Raw genomic sequence first — 24,313 nt, forward strand, 5'->3', positions numbered from 1 at the left:
GGGGAATAGTTTCAGGGGAGAGGAGGGGGATGAATGAGCCAATTGTAAGCTGGGGATGATTAGACAGCCGTGATGGTATGAGTGCCAGATTGGGAATTTAGCCAGGACACCGGGGTTAACACCCCTACTCTTACGATAAGTGCAATGGGATCTTTAATGACCTCAGAGAGTCAGGACACCCGTTTAACGTCCCATCCGAAAGACAGCACCCTACACAGGGCAGTGTCCCCAATCACTGCCCTGGGGCATTGGGATATTTTTTAGACCAGAGGAAAGAGTGCCTCCTACTGGCCCTCCAATACCACTTCCAGCAGCATCTGGTCCCCCATCCAGGGACTGACCAGGACCAACCCTGCTTAGCATCAGAAGCAAGCCAGCAGTTGGATGCAGGGTGGTATGCTGCTGGTCGTGGACTACATGAAAAGGATGGCATAACAGGCCACCATTAACATCAACAGGGCTGTAATGGAGTGGGTGGAAAGTTTCAAGTTCCTTGGTGTCCACATCATGGTCCAAACACACCAAGACAGTCGTGAAGAGGTGCTACAGTGGTGCTACAGAGGGTAGTGCATACGGCCCAATACACCACTGGGGCCAAGCTTCCTGTCATCCAGGACCTATATACTTGGCGCTGTCAGAGGAAGACCGAAAAAAAATTCTAAGACTCCAGTCACCCAAGTCATAGACTGTTCTCTCTGCTACCGCACGGCAAGTGGTACCGGAGCACCAAGTCTAGGTCCAAAAGGTTCCTTTACAACTTCTACCCCCAAGCCATTACACTGCTAAACAACTAATCAAATGGCCACCTGGACTATTTACATTGATGACCCCCCCCCCGCCCCTTTGTTTTACACTGCTTCTACTCACTGTTTATTAACTATGCATAGTCATTTTACCCCTACTTACATTGGCTCGGAACCTCGTTATTGTTATGTAATTTTATTGTGTTACTTTCCATTTTATTTTTTACTTTAGTTTATTTAGTAAATATTTTCTGAACACTATTTATTGAACTGCATTGTGGGTTAAAGGCTTGTAAGTATGCATTTCACTGTAAGGTCTACACCTGTGAAATTTAATCTGTTCACAAAGTTGACAGCAAACTGCTCACCCATACGATGCCATACCATCTGCCTGGTACAGTTGAAACCAGGATTCATCCGTGAAGAGCCATCGAAGGTGAGCATTTGCCCACTGAAGTCGGTTACGACACCAAACAACACAGATGAGCTTCCCTTAGACGGTTTCTGACAGTTTGTGCAGAAATTCTTTGATTGTGCAAACCCACAGTTTCATCAGTTGTCCGGGTGGCTGGTCTAAGATGATCCTGCTGTCACGGTTGTCGTAAGGAGAAGCGGACCAAAGTGCAGCGTGTGTGTCGTTCCACATTTTATTTATACTGTGAAACTATGCAATACATAAATAAACTGAATGACAAAAAACAACAAACCGTGACGCAGAGGTGAAACATACACTACTCAAAATTAATCTCGCACAAACCCAGGTGAGACAAACACCAACTTAAATATGACCTCCAATTAGAGCCAACGATGACCAGCGGCCTCTAATTGGAGATCATCTCAAACAAAGCCCAACATAGAAATACCAAAACTAGAACAACCCAACATATAAATACAAAACTAGAACATAACATAACAACATAGAAAAACGAAACTAGAAAACCCCCCTGTCACACCCTGACCAACTCTACCATAGAAAATTACAACTTACTATGGTCAGGATGTGACAGTACCCCCCCCCCCCGAAAGGTGCAGACTCCGAATGCAAGTAAACAACAAAAGAAAACCCAAAAAAAGGGAGGAGAGGGGAAGGGAGGGTGACAAGTGTCTATGGCGGCTCTGGTGCAGTACACAGAACCTTATTATCCAGCGGATCCTCCAGCAGAGGAGGCGGCTCCGGTTCGGGGCGTAACCCCCGCTCCGCCCGCTGATCCCTCTGTTTCTGTACCACCGGACCGTGGATCGTTGGAGGAGGAACCGGACTGTAGATCATCGCCGCTGGAGGTTCCGGGCTGCGGACCGTCGCTGAAGACTCCGGACTGGGGGACGTCGCTGAAGACTCCGGACTGGGGGACGTCGCTGAAGACTCCGGACTGGGGGCCGTCTCAGGAGGTTCCGGACTGTGGGCCGTCTCAGGAGGTTCCGGACTGTGGGCCGTCTCAGGAGGTTCCGGATTGTGGGCCGTCTAAGGAGGTTCCGGACTGTAGAACTGTCGCCGGAAGCTCCGGACTGTAGAACTGTCGCCGGAAGCTCCGGACTGTGGAACTGTTGCCGGAAGCTCCGGACTGGGAACTGTCGCCGGAAGCTCCGGACTGGGAACTGTCGCCAGAAGCTCCGGACTGGGAAATGTCGCCGGAAGCTCCGGACTGGGAAATGTCGCCAGAAGCTCCAGACTGGGAACTGTCGCCGGAAGCTCCAGACTGGGAACTGTCGCCGGAAGCCCCGGACTGGGAACTGTCACCGGAAGCTCTGGACTGGGAATGCGCACTGGAGGCCTGATGCGTGGGGCTGGCACAGGTGGCGCCAGACTAGTAACACGCACCTCAGGGCAAGTGCGGGGAGCAGGAACAAGACCCCCCTGACTGGGCAGGCACACTGGAGGCCTGATGCGTGGGGCTGGCATAGGTGGCGCCAGACCGGTAACACGCACCTCAGGGCAAGTGCGAGGAGCAGGCACAGGGCGTACCAGGCTGGATAGACTCACTGGAGGCCGGGTACGTGGGGCAGGCACAGGATATACTGGGCCGTGGAGGCGCACTGGAGGTCTCGAGCGTATAGCTGGCACAACCCGTACTGGCTGGATGCTTACTTTCGCCCGGCAAATGCCAAATTCTCTAAAACGATGTTGGAGGCGGCTTATGGTAGAGAAATGAACATTCAATTCTCTGGCAACAGCTCTGGTGGACAGTCCTGCAGTCAGCATGCCAATTGCACGGTCCCTCAAAACTTGAGACATCTGTAGCATTGCGTTGTGTGACATAACTGCACATTTTAGAGTGGCCTTTAGTTGTCCCCAGCACAATGTGCACCTGTGTAATGATTATGCTGTTTAATCAGCTTCTTGATTTGCCACACCTGTCAGGTGGATGTATTATCTTGGCAAAGGAGAAATGCTCACTACAAGGTATGTAAACAAATGTGTGCACAAAATTTGAGCGAAATAAGCTTTTTGTGCGTATGGACAATTTCTGGGATCTTCTATTTCAGCTCATGAAACATGGGACCAACACTTTACATGTTGTGTTTATATTTTTGTGTGTTTTCCCCGAACACCTTCCTATGTATAGATTTAGAGATGGGATATGAGAGATCATCCCTGCTTAACATGAATTATACATGCCATGGAGCATAAACCTGAAGGTCACACTATTCTGTTATAATATACAGTATGCCATACATTAATTTCAAATCCATAGGGCTTCTGCTGTGCTTCTTTTCTGCCCGTCTGTCTTTTCTACCCTTGTGACTCATATCCTGCCTTTGATATAGTAGATTAGACTAGAATACACTGTAATGGAAAACGGTCATTTATACTGTAATTTTGGATATTATCAACAGTAAAATACTGTGAAACATTTTATTGCAGCATACTGTAAATTATGGAACATTGTGGGAAGATTTGTGGGCGGGGAAATAATTTATATATTTCGAATGGTTCTGCAAGTCCATCCGACAGAATACAGTACCGTACTGTATTTTTAGAGTTCCAAAAACCTTTTGACCACACTGTAAATAAAATCCTGGCAGGATTCTGCTGTCAATTATGTTCTATAGGCCCACAGAATGCCTTCTCTGTAGTATATTTTGGCCCACATTTGATCTCTTCATGTTGGCCATCTTCTCATGATCTGTTTTCTATATAAAAACAATTATCATGTGCTTTCACCCATGTAATTAGCTGTTAGGGGTTCAAAGGTTAGGGGGGTGGGATGACCTGAAATATTCTGCTTTTACAAAATGTTATGCTGTTTTCAAATGAAATACAATACCTTGCTCTTGTTATAGCTTTTAGAAAAATACAGTATATTATCCTAAACTTTACAGTAATGTACTGTTAAACTAAAGTTTCTTTGGAATTTACGGAAACATACTGTACCTTGATTTACAGTAACTTACAGGTAACTGGCTGCCGGTAAGTTACTGTAAAAACAACAGATTTGATTTTGTTTTACAGTGCATTAGAGGGTGCATTAGAGGGTGCATGGTATTGTTGTTGCTGGCTCCTTAACATCATTTGAGGAGTGCCTTGTAAGAGGCTATTATTTGTTCTACTTGTTAGTGAGAGTGCTGTACCAATTGAGCTGGTATGTTATTTAAAGTGATATAATTTATTGTTGATATGCCGTAATGTGTACCTAGCAAACAACCTGCATGCACTAATCCCATGTAATTACAGTAAAATACAGTGAAATTCAAAACCCGTTAGTGAGAGTGCTGTACCAATTGAACTGGTCCATTTACTTTTTAAAGTACAATACAGTCAATTCTACAGTAGTGTACTCTGTGTCATTACAAAGTACTTGCTTTGATACTGTATTTAGGTTACAGTAGGTGTATTGCAATATGAAATATAGTAACTTATTTGCCTCTTTACTGCCTGTGAGATACTGTCAAATTTACAGCAATCCCTTTTCAGTATACTGTAGACTTGAACCAAACAGAATATACCCAGATAGAATATAATTAAATACAGCTGAATAGAACCTAACCAAGTACAGGAGAGCAGAATAGTGTTACCTGGACTGGCATGGCCCACAGGTTGGGACAGAGGAAGAAGAACCACATGAGCTGGTTGGTATCTATGGCTACCAGGTTGCAGATCTGTCCCACTGTCAGTTCTCCCATGGACATGTTGGAGGTGCACAGCCGCATGATCTTATTGTAGATCTTAGTCTGGAAGGAGAAGTCAGTCAGACACATCATAGGGAAACAGATAACAATTCCACACACAGACATGGGGGGAAACAGAGGGTTATATGCAAGACGAGTAATGAGGGAATGCAAACCAGGTGTGCGGGAAAACAAGACAAAACAAATGGAAAATTAAAGGTGGATCGGCGATGGCTAGAAGACCGCTGACATCGACCGCCGAACGCCGCCCGAACAAGGAGAGGGACCGACCTCGGCGGAAGTCGTGACAGTGGGATAAAAACAGGTGCTTCCAAACAGGTGTGGTTCCTGAGTTAATTAACATCTCATCATGCTTAGGGTCATGTATAAAAATGCCCAATTGCCCATTGTTTTGGAAAGAGGGGACTCGAAGGAGCATAGGGTGTTTAATAAAGTGTGTGTGTGTGTGTGTGTGTGTGTGTGTGTGTGTGTGTGTGTGTGTGTGTGTGTGTGTGTGTGTGTGTGTGTGTCAGTCAGTCACCAGATCTCAACCCAATTGAACACTTATGGGAGATTCTGGAGCGGCGCCTGAGACGGCGTTATCCACCACCATCAACAAAATGTCAAATTATGGAATTTCTCGTGGAAGAATGGCGTCGCATCCCTCCAGACACTGCCAATGAGCATTGGATCTGTCCTGATGGTTCGTGGTGGCCCAATGCCCTATTAAGACACTTTATGTTGATGTTTCCTTTACTTCGGCAGTTACCTGTATGTTATTGAATATATTGACAATGTATGACTGTACTCTCTATGAGCTCTGCTGCATTTCTTCCATAGACAGGCATACTGTACAAAATTGATGTATTGATACTACAGATGCTTTTGTAACACTAATCCCCTGTTTCTAAGTTATAGAGAATGAGAGATCATTTTTGCGATGCGGTCCCTACTGTATATAGGCCTACAGTACAGTACCTGTATAGCCCCTCGTAAGTTGATGCCCGTCTCGATGGCCACATAATACGAGGCCTGGAGGAAGGTTCTCTGCAGGATCAGGGCAAAGAACAGCAGCACGGCCAGCACGTATGCATTCGCCAAGAACTCTTGGGAGGAGATAAAGTAGACCCCCAGCAGCTTTATCTGAAAGCAAGCGAGAGACACAGACATTGACCCAGTCAGTCAGTACCCCCAGTCAATATCCTACTCACATAGACAGGAGCTGCCTGCAGGGAGGGCAACGGATCAAAGAAAACACATACGGTGAGTCTGACTGTGACTCTCATCACATGTTCAAAATCTCTCAAAGAGAATATGTACATCAGAGGGGAAAATGGTTTGATTTTCTATAAGGAAATTACATTCATTCCTACCACGCTGAGAAAAATAACTCCCACACATTCCTTAAGATGATCAATGAACAATCTACTTAAAAGAAATCTGCTGTATCTTTCTTATCTAACACTCTTGATCATGCCAGCTATTCTTGGCACACTCTCCCTCTTTCTGGCTGTACTGTAATGATGAAGGTTGTCTTTAGAGTCATTCAGTTCTCCCAGTGAATCACACCAAGGTTGGGGTCATACTGTATCAAATCCACTATTTTCAGGAAGTTCAATCAATGACAGAAGTCATCCTTCAGCTGCTGTCCCTAGCCTTGGATTATGCAGTCAAGGGTCTCAGGTGAGAAAGATACATTTTTTCTCATATCTCTGAGGAGCCATTAAAACTAGGACAGGTCATTCTAGCTTAGATATAATTTGGCAAGTCTCTCTCTCACACTCTCTCCCTCTTCCCCGTCTCTCCCTCTCTTTCTTGCCGTCTCTCGCTCTCTCTTTCACACGCTCACACACAGAGACATTTCACAATCTTTAATGGTATACAGTCGACTCCTGTCCTAAATGTATGTCAAATGAATGTAAATGAATACTTTGTTTGAGTACACTGCCCTTCAAGTTCCAGCTTTCCATTTTTCTCTGGACATCTGGACGCTCCATTGCACGGATTCACAACAACTTATTGAGAAGTTCCAAGCCATTGCATTTATCAATAGTTGACTACACCTCCTTTTCTTGTCAGCCTACAGTCTCATGGCATAGTTTTTAGCTTGACAGCACTCTTTAATCTCTTCCAGGGGCGACTATTTCAGTCTACCCTCAGCCCAAACACAATGACAAGATGGAGCCAGAGCCAGAAAAGAATGCTGTTTGCCTTCTATGAGTGTCTACAGACAACATGTTTCCAAATCAGCTCCTCTTTTAGATATTCAGTTTCGTAACCTCTGACAAAATCATAAAATACATTTTCTTCGGAAGAAGGCATTTACCTTATGCTTTCTACAAGTAGCTACAGAACACTTCTACTGTTACTGAGCCAAATCAGCAATATTCCATTACGCAACTCTGTGACTTTCAAACAACAAACGGAGGATCTATTATTACAGCAGGAGAGGAGATCTGACAGATGCGTCCATGTCCTGTCTGCTCTGAGTGGAATATGAGAGTTTGAGACAGACCGACAGACAGAAAGCAGCACAGTGAGGTCGCCAGTCATTAGCCTCATAAATACTTCATTGGCTTAAAATGAGGAGTTCACCTTTGAGGATAAGTGTGTCCTCCTTTTGGAGGACCTGACCTTTTAAAAAACGGGAGATGTGTGTGTTTGCGTGCATGCACCTACAGTTGAAGTTGGAAGTTTACATACACTTAGGTTGGAGTTATTAAAACTCGTTTTTCAACCACTCCACAAATTTCTTGTTAACAAACTATAGTTTTGGCAAGTCGGTTAGGACATCTACTTTGTGCATGACACAAGTAATTTTTCCAACAATTGTTTACAGACAGATTATTTCACTTATTATTCACAGTATCACAATTCCAGTGGGTCAGAAGTTTACATACACTAAGTTGACTGTGCCTTTAAACAGCTTGGAAAATTCCAGAAAATGATGTCATGGCTTTAGAAGCTTCTGATAGACTAATTGACATCATTTGAGTCAATTGGAGGTGTACCTGTGGATATATTTCGAGGCCTACCTTCAAACTCAGTGCCTCTTTGCTTGACATCATGGAAAAATCTAAAGAAATCAGCCAAGACCTCAGAAAGAAAATTGTAGACCTCCACAAGTCTGGTTCATCCTTGGGAGCAATTTCCAAATGCCTGAAGGTACCACGTTCATCTGTACAAACAATAGTACGCAAGTATAAACACCAAGTTAATGTGGGAAGCTTGTGGAAGGCTACCCGAAACGTTTGACCCAAGTTTAACAATTTAAAAGCAATGCTACCAAATACTAATTGAGTGTATGTAAACTTCTGACCCACTGGGAATGAATCATTATCTCTACTATTATTCTGACATTTCACATTCTTAAAATAAAGTGGTGATCCTAACTGACCTAAGATAGGGAATTTTTAGAAGGATTAAATGTCAGGAATTGTGAAAAACGGAGTTTAAATGTATTTGGCTAAGGTGTATGTAAACTTCCGACTTCAACTGTATGTGTGTCCTTGCCCATCAGTGTTTGCAGGGATGGGCAAAAATGACAAAATACAGATAGACAATACCATAAAGATCAATGTATCAAAATAAACTACAAAATACTTATATTTTGTAATGTAGTTAATTAAAATACATGTAGCCGGCACAAACAAAACAAGTAGCCGGCACAAACAACAACAACATTCTCACTAACGGTTACAAAAAGGTTTTACTTACTATGACCGTGATATGTTGTTGTTTAACTGCCTTAGTTGTGCAAGTAAATGACCAAAATGTAAAATTATATGTGAAAATGAATATACTGGGTGGAGCTCACTGGCATAATACTCAGCATGCTTTACAATTGTTCATTTTTAGCAGACGTTTTTTATCACACCATAGTGCTATCAGACTTGTGATACCAACACAGGGTGAAAGGGGGGCCACAAAATGTGAACCGCTATAAAAAAAATGGAATAGAAAAGTATTTTGTATTTTGAAAATACAAAATACATTGTAGTGTAGTTCAACCCAGTGTAATTGAAATTACAAAACACTCAGAAGTAATTAAAATACATATTTCAAATACACGTAACATAAATACTGCCCATCTCTAAGTATACGTGTGGGCTGTCTGTATCTAACTCCCTAGCTGTGACCAGAGATGGGCAGTATTTCTGTTACATGTATTTTAAATACGTACTTAAATGACTTTTGAGTATTTTGTCATTTGTATTTCACCAGCCTGAACCACAATCCAATGCATTTTGGAACAAGATACTTTCGAAACCTCTAATTTCTACTTTCAAAATATTTTTTTTTTATAGCGGTTCACAATTTTGTGTCCCCCTCTCACCCTTCACTGGTATTAGTCTTAACATAGTTTTGTTACCGTTATGATGTAGTGAAGGCGTGTACTTGTATTGTATTTAGAAATGTCAATATATCTGTATTTTATGTAAATACAATCATTTGCTAAAGTATTTAGTATTTTAGATTGAAACATTGGTCTTTAGACTGTCTTGTATTTGCTACAAGATACATTTGGCTGACTGAGATGCTCCCTACTCCTCCTGACCATCAATTTTGTGTCTCTCTTTCACCCTGCAATGGTATCAGAAGTCTGTTAAATTACCTAAATGTAAAAATGAACACTTGGTATTATTGTAATGTGCTCTGCCCCCGAAACAAGGCCAATAATAATAATACCTATTGTTTTTTGTAATTGTTACATTTAGGTCATTTAGCGGACACTCTTATTCAGAGCGACTTACAGTCAGTGCATTCAACCAAGGTAGATAAACAACCACATATCACAGTCATAGCAAGTAACACGTTTTTTTGTATGTTACCGTTACAGAGAATGTTGTTGTAGTGAAGGCCTGTACTTGCAACTGTATTTTGTATTTTGAAATGACAAAATACCTGTATTTAATGTAAATACAATACTTTGCAAAAGTAGTTAGTATTTTAGTTTGATACATTGGTTTTTAGAGTATCTTGTATTTGTTACAAGATACTGTACATTCTGATGGATATTTTTCCCATCTCTGGCTGTGACGGAGATGCTCTCTCCTCCTGACCTACCTACAGATTTTAACACCAGATAATGTTATTTAAACCCCCAAATTAGCCACACCTGTAACTACCAGTATAATGGTCAGATTTTGGGCGGATGAATCACATTATCTGGTGTTAGAATCTGTAGCTACCTCTGACCCATCCATCTGACTTCCGAACTTTCTTGATTAGCTAACATTGATTGATTTACTTTGTTTTCTTACATTTCTTGATGTATACACAATTCAGCTTTTAGCTGCCATGTAAACAAAAAAATAATAATATAATAATAAATAATATATTCTCACCGGGGGCTGTATGGTGTGATTCTCCTTGCTGATGTGGTGGACGATGCCAGAGATACAGAGAGGCCCAGCGAAGCCCAGCAGGTCCGCCAGGAAGCGAAAGGTGATGCTGATGATGAGGGGACGTCCAAACGCCTGGCATAGGGCCCTCCAGATCCACTTAGGGTCCTGCGGCATGGAGCCCAGAGGCCTCTGCAAGAGGAAGAACATCATGATTACAGTATATCAGGTAAAAAAGTGAAAAATCACACAGCAAATTGGCCAGTGTTAACTAGAGTTGATAGTTCAGTCTAACATTTCTTGTGTTGATTCAGGTGTTAAATGAACTGTGTAAGTGTTAAATTAACACACACTGTGTTGGTGTTAATAACCAGTGTTAAACCAAAACCACGCCCATTGTTATATTTCACAGCGTGCTCCATTGCAGGTTCATTGTTCTAACTGTTTGTTTCAATATCTATTATTTTTATGAATCTTATGCTACTCAAATATAAATAGCATAGAACATTTTGATCCAAATTGGTTACTTGGATTTATTGCACTCGTTACTGAAATGGTTGTTCCTTGTTTAGATGGTTTAGGTAGTTTCATATCTTCTTCTCCCCAATCCAGAAGTCATTCTGAATGCAGGTTGTGGGTGAATACAAATTCCAAACGTTGGATATCCCCACTCTGGTTGGATTCCAATAGGAATTACACTTCACTTTGCAAGCCATCATAATGTGACTTGCAGGCCTGAAAACCATGAGATTCAGGCCACTGTATTAGGGTAAAACTAGGCCCTCAAAATAAGGTTTTATTAACTACTTGTATTGTGTTGAAGAATACAATTTAAATCATAATGGATCTGCTTATAATCTCACTTGGTGAAGGCAACAGGTCAAAGAAAACTGAGTGCAACAACCATTTCTCTGTCACTAACAAATACAATCACGGGTGGTAACTACAATTCATCAGAAAGGCAAGGCACCCTGTGAAATATACAAATAAGGCTTTACACTAAGCAGTGTGTTAATTTAATACCGAAATGTGTGGACCCATATTGACACCGGACCAGTGTTGGATTTAACACTGGAGAATTTGCTGTGCAGGATTCATGTAAAGTGCTATCTAAGTTCCTATTAAGGAATCGGAATACATTTCTGCTGTATTGCAGCGGCTCTCACGGTCAGTTCTTTCTAAAAAAATGTCTTCCAACAGAAAAACTAGGTCATACATCAAAAGGCTGTTAACATGACATGAAAAAGTAATTGGCCGGGGGAAAAAGACAACTGCATACCCAATTTGATCAGGAGCAGTGAACCAGCCACACAAAAAAAACTACAGAACTAGGACAAGCATGGAACCCCTGCTGGCTCGCTGTTTCTGTTGCATCTTGGGATTCAGTGTTTAATGAGGGAAGAAGGAGAAGAAAGTAGTTCTAGTGCTTCTCATCTCAGTGGTTCCCTAGTAATGATGTCCTCCCAGTTCTGCCATCTCATGAGTTCAGTTTTAATCCTAGGGTACTGTGACCTCACAGAAGAGATTAGCTCAGATCCTACAACACACCAGCATTCAGGCACTTGTGTGCAGTCAAAATATTTGTCTGATCTCAATATTTTAAACAAAGGTTTTAAACCCTCCATGTATACTGTATGAAGGATAAATATTCAGAGGCCAAACATTTTGTATGTTAAACTATTTATTGTAGTTATACCCATGCCGCTGACAATGCGTTGTGTGATGTTTACACATTTAGAGTTTGTGATGATCAGAGAGAGCGTCTGGCTACTCTGGCTAGAGTAGTAAACAAGCCACAGCCTCTCGGTCTGTGTGTGCGCATGTGCAAGTGTGTGTGTCCTGGCTTTCCCACTCCTCTCTAGGGGGTGAAGGTCCTGGCTTGGAGGCAGCCTCTGGTCAAGCTTTTTGATGCAGAGAGCACAGGGGCAGATACATAAATAAACAAATAAACCAAATTTGGTTCTTCCGACTTCTGAAATTGACCTTGGTGTGTGTGACTTTCCTGTTTCATGGATACAAATGTGCACGTCACGTCCCAAGACATTCATGCGTTCTAGCTCATATAGGATTTGTCACTACACACTAACTGTCATAATCAGACCCTATGGCCATTTTCCCTTGGGCCCCATCTCAGCCAAATCCAAATATGTATTTATGCATATGGTTTCTAGTTTGACAGCAACGAACAGATGTTCTGTTCATACCCTAGTGCTGTACTGTAGTGTAAATACACATATGCTTGTTTTAACCCTACACTTGTTTCAACCCACCCCAGAGTGCATTCATCTTAAGATAGCTAGGTGAGACAACACATCACAATAGTATAAAATACATTTTCCATCAACAAAGTAAGAGACCAGAGGTGGTGAGACCAGAGGTGGTGGAACGGAGTGCTCTGGATGGGATTTTGGGTTTGAGCATAACCTGAAGGTAAGAAGGTGCAGAGTAGCAGGGTGACATGGGAGAACTTGGGAAGTTTGAACACCAGGCGGGCTGCGGCATTCTGGATAAACTGCAGGGGTATGATGGCACAAGCGGGGAGCCCAGCCAACAGAGTGTTGCAGTAGTCTAGACGGGAGATTACAAGTGCCTGGATTAGGACCTGTGCCGTATCTTGTGTGAGGAAAGGTCGTCCTCTACGGATGTTGTAGGGCATGAACCTGCAGGAGCGAGTCACTGATGTTTGCAGAGAACGACAGGGTGTTGTCCAGCGTCACACCAAGGTTCTTGAACTCTGGAAGAGGGACAATGTGGGGTTGTTAACCATGATGGAGAGGTCTTGAAGCGGGCAGGCATTTCCCGGGAGGAAGAGCAGCTCCGTTTTATCGAGGTTGAGGTGGTGGGTCAACATCCAAGTGGAGATGTCCGACAGCCATGCAGAGATGTGTGTCACCACCTGGGTGTCAGAAGGGGGTAATAAGAAAAGTAGAAGAGTGTCATCCGCATAGCAATGATAGGAGAGACCATGTGAGGATACGACAGAACCGAGCAACTTTGTGTGAAAAGAGAAAAGAGGAGAGGGCCTAGAACAGAGCCCTGTGGGACACCAGTAGTAAGAGCACATCGTGCAGACAGATTCTCTCCACGCCACCTGGTAGGAGCGACTTGCCAGGTAGGATGCAATCCAGGAGTGTGGAGAGGAGGATCTGATGGTTCACAGCGTCAAAGGCAGCAGATAGATCTAGGAGGATGAGAATAAAGGGGTGCGAGTCAGCTGTGGCAGAGTGGAGAACCTCTGTGACACAGATAAGAGCGGTCTCAGTTGAGTGAGTCGCTGTGAAGCCTGACTGGTTAGGGTCAAGAAGATGGTTCTGAGAGAGATAACGAGAGAATTGGTCAGACGTTGGTTCTTTCAGTGAGACACAACACGTGGCAGGGGACAGGGGTCAAGGATCAAAGGTCACAACAGGGTCAGGGTTTTCCCGTGCACACTGGACTCTGCGGTCAATGAGACAGTCTCGGCTGCTTGTGAATCCGAACCACACTTCCTTCCAGGAGGAGAGAAGGATTAGAGATGAAGGAGGGGAAAAGAAGACTAAAAGATTAAGAGGAGCAAGGTCATTATCATTCTACTGTGAACACTGCGACTTTTTGACCCCTCACAGGGTGAAAGAACTCGACATTTCATGGGAAGAAAGTGGGAAGAGTGTGTGTGTGTCTGTGTGTGTGGTGACTGGGTTTGTCCCTCTGCTACTCTGTGTGATGATTAAAGTCTCACGTTTCACATATTCCGGTTGTTTCAAATCAACATATAAGCAAAATAAGATTATTTAGCCTGCAGAGTTACCAGATATGGCTTGGGATGTTACATGACCTTATTTCCTGTGAAACTGGACAGTAAGGGAACTGGAACGTTGGATGTGTGTGAGTGTGTGGTGGGATATATATATCAGTTCAGTGTTAACTAGAGAAGACAATCATCTATTTGGAAATCCATCTTTGTTTTACGGATGCATGTAGTCAAATCACCACAGGCCATTGGAGAACAGCGTTTAATTGTTTAGAGAACAAGTAAAATCAATGCTTTTTAGTTATTCCTATTGACATTTTATTTAAACAATCCAACTGGGCAAGCTGCATTGACGCAAGCTAACAAAATGCAATCCAAACAGAGTATGTCATGCTTCAAAAGAAAGATCCATATCAACCAAAACATACTGTGCAATCTGTTCTTATATAAACACTTAATACTGTCTTTATTTGTCACTGTGTGGAACATCCAAGCTAATCTCTGCACTGTAAAAAAATATATATATTGTAATATATACTGTAATATTTGGTACCGTTGTTTTACGGTAACTAACAGGGAACTGGCTGCCAGTAATTACTGTAATATCCGAGCAATGACAAACAGTACATTACTGTAACATTTACTGTATAACACTGTAAAAGTAAATTAAACTGTAATTGTAATTAATTAATTAATTCAATTCATTGAGGGGAGGTGGGGTTTGCATTTTACAGTATTTTACTGTAACTACATGGGAATGGTGTAAGCAGGTTGACTGCTAGGTAACGTATTTTCATATTACAGCAAATCAAATATATACAGTGGGGGAGAAAGTATTTGATCCCCTGCTGATTTTGTACGTTTGCCCACTTACAAAGAAATTATCAGTCTATAATTTTAATGGTAGGTTTATATGAACAGTGAGAGACAGAATAACAACAAAAAATCCAGAACAACGCATGTCAAAAATGTTAGAAATTGATTTGCATTTTAATGAGGGAAATAAGTATTTGACCCCTCTGCAAAACATGACTTAGTACTTGGTGGCAAAACCCTTGTTGGCAATTACAGAGGTCAGATGTTTCTTGTAGTTGGCCACCAAGTTTGCACACATCTCAGGAGGGATTTTGTCCCACTCCTCTTTGCAGATCTTCTCCAAGTCATTAAGGTTTCGAGGCTGACGTTTGGCAACTTGAACCTTCAGCTCCCTCCACAGATTTTCTATGGGATTAAGGTCTGGAGACTGGCTAGGCCACTCCAGGACCTTAATGTGCTTCTTCTTGAGCCACTCCTTTGTTGCCTCGGCCGTGTGTTTTGGGTCATTGTTATGCTGGAATACCCATCCACGACCCATTTTCAATTCCCTGGCTGAGGGAAGGAGGTTCTCACCCAAGATTTGACAGTACATGGCCCCGTCAAATGATGCGGTGAAGTTGTCCTGTCCCCTTATCAGAAAAACACCCCCAAAGCATAATGTTTCCACCTCCATGTTTGACGGTGGGGATGGTGTTCTTGGGGTCATAGGCAGCATTCCTCCTCCTCCAAACACGGCGAGTTGAGTTGATGTCAAAGAGCTCCATTTTTGTCTCATCTGACCACAACACTTTCACCGAGTTGTCCTCTGAATCATTCAGATGTTCATTGGCAAACTTCAGACGGGCATGTATATGTATTCTTGAGCAGGGGGACCTTGCGGGCGCTGCAGGATTTCAGTCCTTCACAGCGTAGTGTGTTACCAATTGTTTTCTTGGTGACTATGGTCCCAGCTGCCTTTGAGATCATTGCCAAGATCCTCCCGTGTAGTTCTGGGCTGATTCCTCACCCTTCTCATGATCATTGCAACCCCACGAGGTGAGATCTAGCATGGAGCCCCAGGCCGAGGGAGATTGACAGTTCTTTCGTGTTTCTTCCATTTGCGAATAATCGCACCAAATGTTGTCACCTTCTCACCAAGCTGCTTGGCGATGGTCTTGTAGCCCATTCCAGCCGTGTGTAGGTCTACAATCTTGTCCCTGGCATCCTTGGAGAGCTCTTTGATCTTGGCCATGGTGGAGAGTTTGGAATCTGATTGATTGCTTCTGTGGACAGGTGTCTTTTATACAGGTAACAAGCTGCGGTTAGGAGCACACACTTTAAGAGTGTGCTCCTAATCTCAGCTCGTTACCTGTATAAAAGACACCTGGGAGCCAGAAATCTTTCTGATTGAGAGGGGGTCAAATACTTATTTCCCTCATTAAAATGCAAATCAATTTATAACATTTTTGACATAAGTTTTTCTCAATATTTTTGTTGTTATTCTGTCTCTCACTGTTCAAATAAACATACCATTAAAATTATAGACTGATCATTTCTTTGCCAGTGGGTAAACGTACAAAATCAGCAGGGGATCAAATACTTTTTTCCCCCACTGTACACTAAATCAAATCAAATCAAATGTATTTATATAGCCCTTCGTACATCAGCTGATATCTCAAAGTGCTGTACAGAAACCCAGCCTAAAACCCCAAACAGCAAGCAATGCATGTGAAAGAAGCACGGTGGCTAGGAAAAACTCCCTAGAAAGGCCAAAAACCTAGGAAGAAACCTAGAGAGGAACCAGGCTATGAGGGGTGGCCAGTCCTCTTCTGGCTGTGCCGGGTGGATATTATAACAGAACATGGTCAAGATGTTAAAATGTTCATAAATGACCAGCATGGTGAAATAATAATCATAGTAGTTGTCGAGGGTGCAACAAGCACGTCCGGTGAACAGGTCAGGGTTCCATAGCCGCAGGCAGAACAGTTGAAACTGGAGCAGCAGCACGGCCAGGTGGACTGGGAACAGCAAGGAGTCATCATGCCAGGTAGTCCTGAGGCATGGTCCTAGGACTACCGTTCAAAAGATTGGGGTCACTTAGAAATGTCCTTGTTTTTGAAAGATAAGCAATTTTTTGTCCATTAAAATAACAAAATTGATCAAAAATACAGTGTAGACATTGTTAATGTTGTAAATTACTATTGTAGCTGGAGACGGCAGATTTTTTATGGAATATCTACATAGGCATACAGAGGCCCATTATCAGCAACCATCACTCCTGTGTTCCAATGGCACGTTGTGTTAGCTAATCCAAGTTTATCATTTTAAAAGGCTAACTGATCATTAGAAAACCATTTTGCAATTATGTTAGCACAGCTGAAAACTGTTGTCTTGATTAAAGAAGCAATAAAACTGGCCTTTAGACTAGTTGAGTATCAGGAGATTCAGCATTTATGGGTTCGAATACAGGCTCAAAATGGCCAGAAACAAAGACCTTTCTTCTGAAACTTGTCAGTCTATACTTGTTCTGAAAAATGAAGGCTATTCCATGTGAGAAATTGTCAAGAAACTGAAGATCTGGTACAACGCTGTGCACTACTCCCTTCACAGAACAGCGCAAACTGGCTCTAACCAGAATAGAAAGAGTGGCAGGCCCCGGTGCACAACTGAGCAAGAGGACAAGTACATTAGTGTCTAGTTTGAAAAACAGACGCCTCACAAGTCCTCAACTGGCAGCTTCATTAAATAGTACCCGCAAAACACCAGTCTCAACGTCAACAGTGAAGAGGCAACTCCAGGATGCTGGCAATATCTCAGACTAGGCCAATGAAAAGAAAATATGGGCAAAAGAACACAGAGGAACTCTGCCTAGAAGGCCAGCATCCCAGAGTCGCCTCTTCACTGTTGACGTTGAGACTGGTGTTTTGCGGGTACCATTCAATGTCTGCTTTTATTTTTACCCATCTACCAGTAGGTGTCCTTCTTTGCAAGGCATTGGAAAACCTCCCTGGTCTTTGTGGTTGAATCTGTGTTCAAAATTCACTGCTCGACTACAGATAATTGTATGTGTGGGGTACAGAGATGAGGTAGTCATTAACAAATCAAGTTAAACACAATTATTGCACACAGAGTCCACGCAACTTATTATGTGACTAGTTAGGCACATATTTACTCCTGAACATATTTAGGTTTGCCATAACAAAGGGGTTGAATACTTGATTCAAGACATTTCAGCTTTCCATTTTTAATTCATTTGTAAAAATGTCAAAAAACATAATTCCACTTTGACATTATGGGGTATTGTGTGTAGGCCAGTGACCAAAAAAATCTACATTTAATCCATTTGAAAATTTAGGCTGTAACACAACAAAATGTGGGGGAAAAAAGTCTGAATACCTTCTGAATGTTTTCTACATTTTGTTATGTTACAGCCTTATTCTAAAATCGATTATATTATTTTTTCCACCTCATCAAGCTACACACAATACCCCATAATGACAAAGCAAAAACAGATTTTTAGAAATGTTTGCTAATTTCTCACCGACCGGCTCGATTAAGCTTTAGCCCCACTCATCTCTTTAAGGATTCACATGTGAGGCTATATACTAAACAACCAAAGATTTCAAGACTAAAGACTGGTTTATACTACGGGTGTGTTCTGGAGTGCCAGAGTGCACTTTGGGTGTTCGTAAATTCAGAGCATTATCAGATTGTCCGTTCGTAATTTCAGAGCGGTTCACTCTCGGAGCGTTCAGAGGTCACACTGGACGCTCTGGCCGAGGAGTAGGGTTGATCTGAGCATTCTGACGTAACAACAGCAGTCAAGCACCCAAGCTAACTGGCTAACGTTGGCTAGCTACTTCCAGACACAAATGAGAGAACAGCTCACTCTGACCATTTTACTCGCCCTAGCAGAGCTGATTAGGCTGTTTTCATGTTATCCAGAGCATTGGTGACTGTAACTGTGCTGCTGGCAACAATTGAATTACACTTTTTTGACAACATTTACTGACACCGGCCATATTCAACGTGTGTTGAGCGTTCGCAAATTCGTCAGTTATTCTGCCACACCCAGACGAGAGAGCTCTGAAATCAGAGTAGATAGCTTGAGCGAATTGACCAGCTACGTCTATCCACAGTTGTTGCAGTGACATCATGAACATTCTATTGAAATTAGTTTGTGCTCTGACATGCACTGTCAACTGTGGGACCTTATATAGACACGTGTGTGCCTTTCCAAATCATGTCCAATCAATTTAATTTACCACAGGTGGACTCCAATCAAGTTGGAGAAACATCTCAAGGATGATCAATGGAAACAGGATGCACCTGAGCTGAATTTCGGGTCTCATAGCAAAGGGTCTGAATACTTAGAGTAAAAGACAAAAGTTTAGACACACCAACTCATTCAAGGGTTTTTATTTATTTTTACTATTTTCTACATTGTAGAATAATAGTGAAGACATAAACTATGAAATTACACATATGGAATAATGTAGTAACCAAAAAAAATATGAAACAACTAAAAATATATTTTAGATTCCTCAAAGTAGCCACCCTTTGCCTTGATGACAGCTTTGCACACTCTTGGTATTCTCTCAAACAGCTTCATCTGGAATGCTTTTCCAACAGTCTTGAAGGAGTTCCCACATATGCTGAGCACTTGTTGGCTACTTTTCCTGTTGGCTGCTTTTTCTGCGGTCCAACTCATCCCAAACCATTTCAATTGGGTTGAGGTCGGGTGACTGTGGAAACCAGGTCATCTGATGCAGGACTCCATCACTCTCCTTCTTGGTCAAATAGCCCCCACACAGCCTGGAGGTGTGTTGGGCATTGTCCTGTTGAAAAACAAAATTATAGTCCCACTAAGCCCAAACCAGATGGGATGGTGTATCGCTGCATAATGCTGTGGTAGCCATGCCTTGAATTCAAAATAAATCACTGACAGTGTCACCAGCAAAGGACCCACACACCATCACACCTCCTCCATGCTTTATGGTGGGAACCACAAATGCGGAGATCATCCGTTCACCTACTCTGCGTCTCACAAAGACACGGCGGTTGGAACCAGAAATCTAAAAATTTGGACTCATCAGACCAAAGGACAAATTTCCACTGGTCTAATGTCCATTGCTCGTGTTTCTTGACTCAAGCAAGTCTCTTCTTCTTATTGGTGTCCTTTCATAGTGGTTTCTTTGCAGAAATTCTACCATGAAGGCCTGATTCACGCAGTCTCCTCTGAACAGTTGATGTTGAGATGTGTCTGTTACTTGAACTCTGTGAAGCATTTATTTGGGCTGCAATTTCTGAGGCTGATAACTCTAATGAACTTATCCTCTGCAGCAGAGGTAACTCTGGGTCTTCCTTATGGCAGTCCTCATGAGAGCCAGTTTCATCATAGAGCTTGATGGTTTTTGAGACTGCACTTGAAGAAACTTTTAAAGTTATTGAAATTTTGCGCATTGACTGACCTTCATGTCTTAAAGTAATGATGGACTGTCGTTTCTCTTTCCTTATTTGAGCCGTAAAAAAAGGTACGGTATATTACCATACCGTATTTTACAGTATCCAATACTATTACTGTAATCTTTTTTGACCATTGTTTTTACGGAAACTTACAGCCCACTGGCTGCCATCTCACTCATTTACTCGCTCGCTCACTCACTCACTCACTCACTCACTCACTCACTCACTCACTCACTCACTCACTCACTCCCTTTACCCTCTGACTCTCGAAAGCCTTGCGGAGCTTCAGATAGTTGGTGAGGGCTCGCATGGCGATGGGCAGCTTGCCGATGACCTTGAGGTCGATGGGGCGGCGGTGGGCTGCCGTGATGAAGGTGTTCATCCACCAGTAGGTGGCCTTGGACAGCAGGTTGACGAAGGGCTGCAGGAACCTCACCCCCAGGTCCTGCAGGTCCTCTGGGGGTTTCACCTCCGTAGCCTCAGTGAAACACAGGTAGCGCTGTGGGGAGGGACAGAGGGAGAGAGGGGTTATCAAGTGGGAAGAGAGAATAAGACAGATGGAGAATTCACTAAAAAAGAAAGAGCCTAAATCATGAATATATTCAGAACTTAGAATACAAATGGGAACAACAAAACGAACTACGCAACTATTCACTAACGTATATAGAGTTTCGGCAACGCAAACTTAACCCTGCCAAGTTTTTGAGAGATAATGATTATCTTGTTGGCCCTGTGAACAACTGGATATGACAGATAGTGTCTGATAATTATGTGTGATGTAGAGTATCTGACAGGGAAGCTTGCTCTGTTGCGTATTAAGTTATGGGTTGCCTGGTCGCGTCTTCGCGAATGCATCAATGCCTTGGCAAAGCCTCCCTGTATCACACACTGAAATAAGAAACCCTAAACTGTGTTCACTTGAGCTATTCAGCTTTAGAGCTTTGTCGAAGAGAAGTATTATGGCCTGCACTAGGTCTAAGAACGAGGCACACTCCTGGTACCCCGAGCGCTGAAACTGGACGACAGAGTGAAACACTAATGGAACAGAGTCAGTTCAGTTCAGCAGCGAGAGTCTCAGCTTGGGGGAAACTAGGTTACTGAAGAATTACAGCACAGACACATAACTTCCAAACACTTACAGAGAATACGCCCACCAGATAAAACAAAAACGTAAAAAAGAAAATGTTTCTTAAAGTTGGAATCTGTAGTGGTGAAACTGCCACGTCCATTTGTGATATTACAACAACAGAGACGTTACTTCAAATAACGAACACCATTTTTTCCCCCCCGGACATCATTGCACACGCAATAGAACAGTAGAGTATGTACAACAATGTTTTTTTTTTTACCAGGAAGCTGGAGCTCCTTTTCTCCGTTTAACAAACAAAACAAAAAGAATAACAAATACGCCTGGAGCTGCTAGTGGCGTTGTTTCCCCTAATGCGGATCTCAGCTTTAAACTCAGTTATTTTCTAAAAGTCTAACCAAAACCTTTTCAGGACGTGGCAATCATTACTGCATCTTGTCAGTACATCTGAGGGTATAGTTTCACACTGTTTAATTTATATCTGCAGAAATAATTCCCACTTTCTAAAGGGCATCACTAGCTAGGTTTCCAACCAATTGGCGACAGATTTTCATGCAGATATTCAAAAATCTGCATAAATAAAAGATGCGCATTTTAGACATGGAATGCGACGCAATGTGCTTTACAGGAAAAAACAACACATGAAAATAAAAGCTGAAATACTTACTACAGACTACTTCCAACCCTCTAACACAGAAACGTACTATCTGCACAACAACAAAGACCTCTTCCAGTATGATAAAGAGTGATTTTTTGTCTTCTCACAGTTACCAAGTTAGGCAAGCTTGCATACACTATACAGTTGAAGTCGGAAGTTTACATACACTTAGGTTGGAGTCATTAAAACTCGTTTTTCAACCACTCCACACATTTCTTGTTAACAAACTATAGTTTTGGCAAGTCGGTGAGGACATCTACTTTGTGCATGACACAAGTCATTTTTCCAACAATTGTTTACAGACAGATTATTTCACTTAGAATTCACTATATCACAATTCCAGTGGGTCAGAAGTTTACATGCACTAAGTTGACTGTGCCTTTAAACAGCTTGGAAAATTCCAGAATATTATGTCATGGCTTTAGAAGCTTCTGATTGACATCATTTGAGTCAATTGGAGGTGTACCTGTGAATGTATTTCAAGGCCTACCTTCAAACTCAGTGCCTCTTTGCTCGACATCATGGGAAAATCAAAAGAAATCAGCCAAGACCTCAGAAAAAAAGACCTCTGCAAGCGTGGTTCATCCTTGGGAGCAATTTCCAAACACCTGAAGTTACCACATTCATCTGTACAAACAATAGTACGCAAGTATAAACACCATGGGACCACGCAGCCGTCATACCGCTCAGGAAGGAGACGCGTTCTGTCTCCTAGAGATGAACATACTTTGGTGCGAAAAGTGCAAATCAATCCCAGAACAACAGCAAAGGACCTTGCGAAGATGCTGGAGGAAACGGGTACAAAAGTATCTATATTCACAGTAAAATGAGTCCTATATCGACATAACCTAAAAGGCCACTCAGCAAGGAAGAAGCCACTGCTCCAAACCACCATAAAAAAGCCAGACTACGGTTTGCAACTGCACATGGGGACAAAGATCATACTTTTTGGAGAAATGTCCTCTGGTCTGATGAAACAAAAATAGAACTGTTTGGCCATAATGACCATCGTTATGTTTGGAGGAAAAAGAGGGAGGCTTGCAAGCCGAAGAACAGCATCCCAACCATGAAGCACAGTGGTGGCAGCATCATGTTGTGGGGGTGCTTTGCTGCAGGAGAGACTGGTGCACTTCACAAAATAGATGGCATCATAAGGTAGGAAAATGATGTGGATATATTGAAGCAACATCTCAAGACATCAGTCAGGAAGTTAAAGCTTGGTCGCAAATGGGTCTTCCAAATGGACAATGACCCCAAGCATACTTGCAAAGTTGTGGCAAAATGGCTTAAGGACAACAAAGTCAAAGTATTGGAGTGGCCATCACAAAGCCCTGACCTCAATCCCATAAAAAAGATGTGGGCAGAACTGAAAAAGCGTGTGCGAGCAAGGAGGCCTACAAACCTGATTCAGTTACACCAGCTCTGTCAGGAGAGAAATGGGCCAAAATTCACCCAACTTATTATGGGAAGCTTGTGGAAGGCTGCCCGAAACATTTGACCCAAGTTAAACAATTTAAACGCAATGCTACCTAAATACTAATTGAGTGTATGTAAACTTCTGACCCACTGGGAATGTGATGAAAGAAATCAAATCTGAAATAAATCATTATCTCTACTATTATTCTGATATTTCACATTCTTAAAATAAAGTGGTGATCCTAACTGACCTAAGACAGGGAATTTGTACTAGGATTAAATGTCAGGAATTGTGAAAAACTGAGTTTAAATGTATTTGGCTAAGGTATATGTAAACTTTCGACTTCAACTGTATATACACAAAAGTATGTGGAAACCCCTTCAAATTAGTGGAGTTGGTCATGTCAGCCACACCAGTTGCTGGCAGGTGTATAAAATCGAGCACACAGCCATGCAATCTCCATACACAAACATTGGCAGTAGAATGGCATTACTGAAGACCTCAGTGACTTTCAACGTGGCACCATCATAGGATGCCACTTTTCAAACAAGTCAGTTCGGCTCATTTCTGCCCTGCTAGAGCTGCCCCGGTCAACTGTAAACGCTGGTATTGTGAAATAGAAACGTCTAGGAGCAACAACAGCTCAGGCGCGAAGTGGTAGGACACACAAGCTCACAGTTGCAACACACAAACTACCTAGTTCCAAACTGCCTCTGGAAGCAACTTCAGCACAAGAACTGTTCGTCGGGAGCTTCATGAAATGGGTTTCCATGGCCAAGCAGCTGCATACTAGCCTAAGATCAGCATGCGCAATGCCGAGCTTCGGCTGGAGTGATGTAAAGCTTGCCACCATTCAACTCTGGAGCAGTGGAAACACGTTCTCTGGGGTGATGAATCATGCTTCATCATATGCCAGTCCAACGGACAAATCTGGGTTTGGCGGATGCCAGTAGAACCCTACCTAC

General features: G+C 42.6%; 1 protein-coding gene across 7 annotated transcripts in view; it reads right to left on the bottom strand.

Moving 5' to 3' along the window:
* The window catches only part of LOC115197051 (ATP-binding cassette sub-family C member 8-like), a 126,020-nt gene that overhangs the window by 69,638 nt on the left and 32,069 nt on the right, over positions 1-24,313 (bottom strand). For all 7 annotated transcript variants that reach the window (XM_029758192.1, XM_029758193.1, XM_029758195.1 and 4 more), the window contains exons 6-9: positions 20,443-20,685; positions 10,199-10,387; positions 5,829-5,993; positions 4,758-4,913 (exon numbers count right to left, since the gene is read on the bottom strand). In XM_029758192.1, the coding sequence (XP_029614052.1) occupies positions 4,758-4,913; positions 5,829-5,993; positions 10,199-10,387; positions 20,443-20,685 (753 nt within the window). The remainder of the gene's footprint in view (positions 1-4,757; positions 4,914-5,828; positions 5,994-10,198; positions 10,388-20,442; positions 20,686-24,313) is intronic.

The sequence above is a fragment of the Salmo trutta genome, chromosome 7 (assembly GCF_901001165.1).
Source record: "Salmo trutta chromosome 7, fSalTru1.1, whole genome shotgun sequence".
In the NCBI taxonomy this organism is placed as follows: Eukaryota; Metazoa; Chordata; class Actinopteri; order Salmoniformes; family Salmonidae; genus Salmo; species Salmo trutta.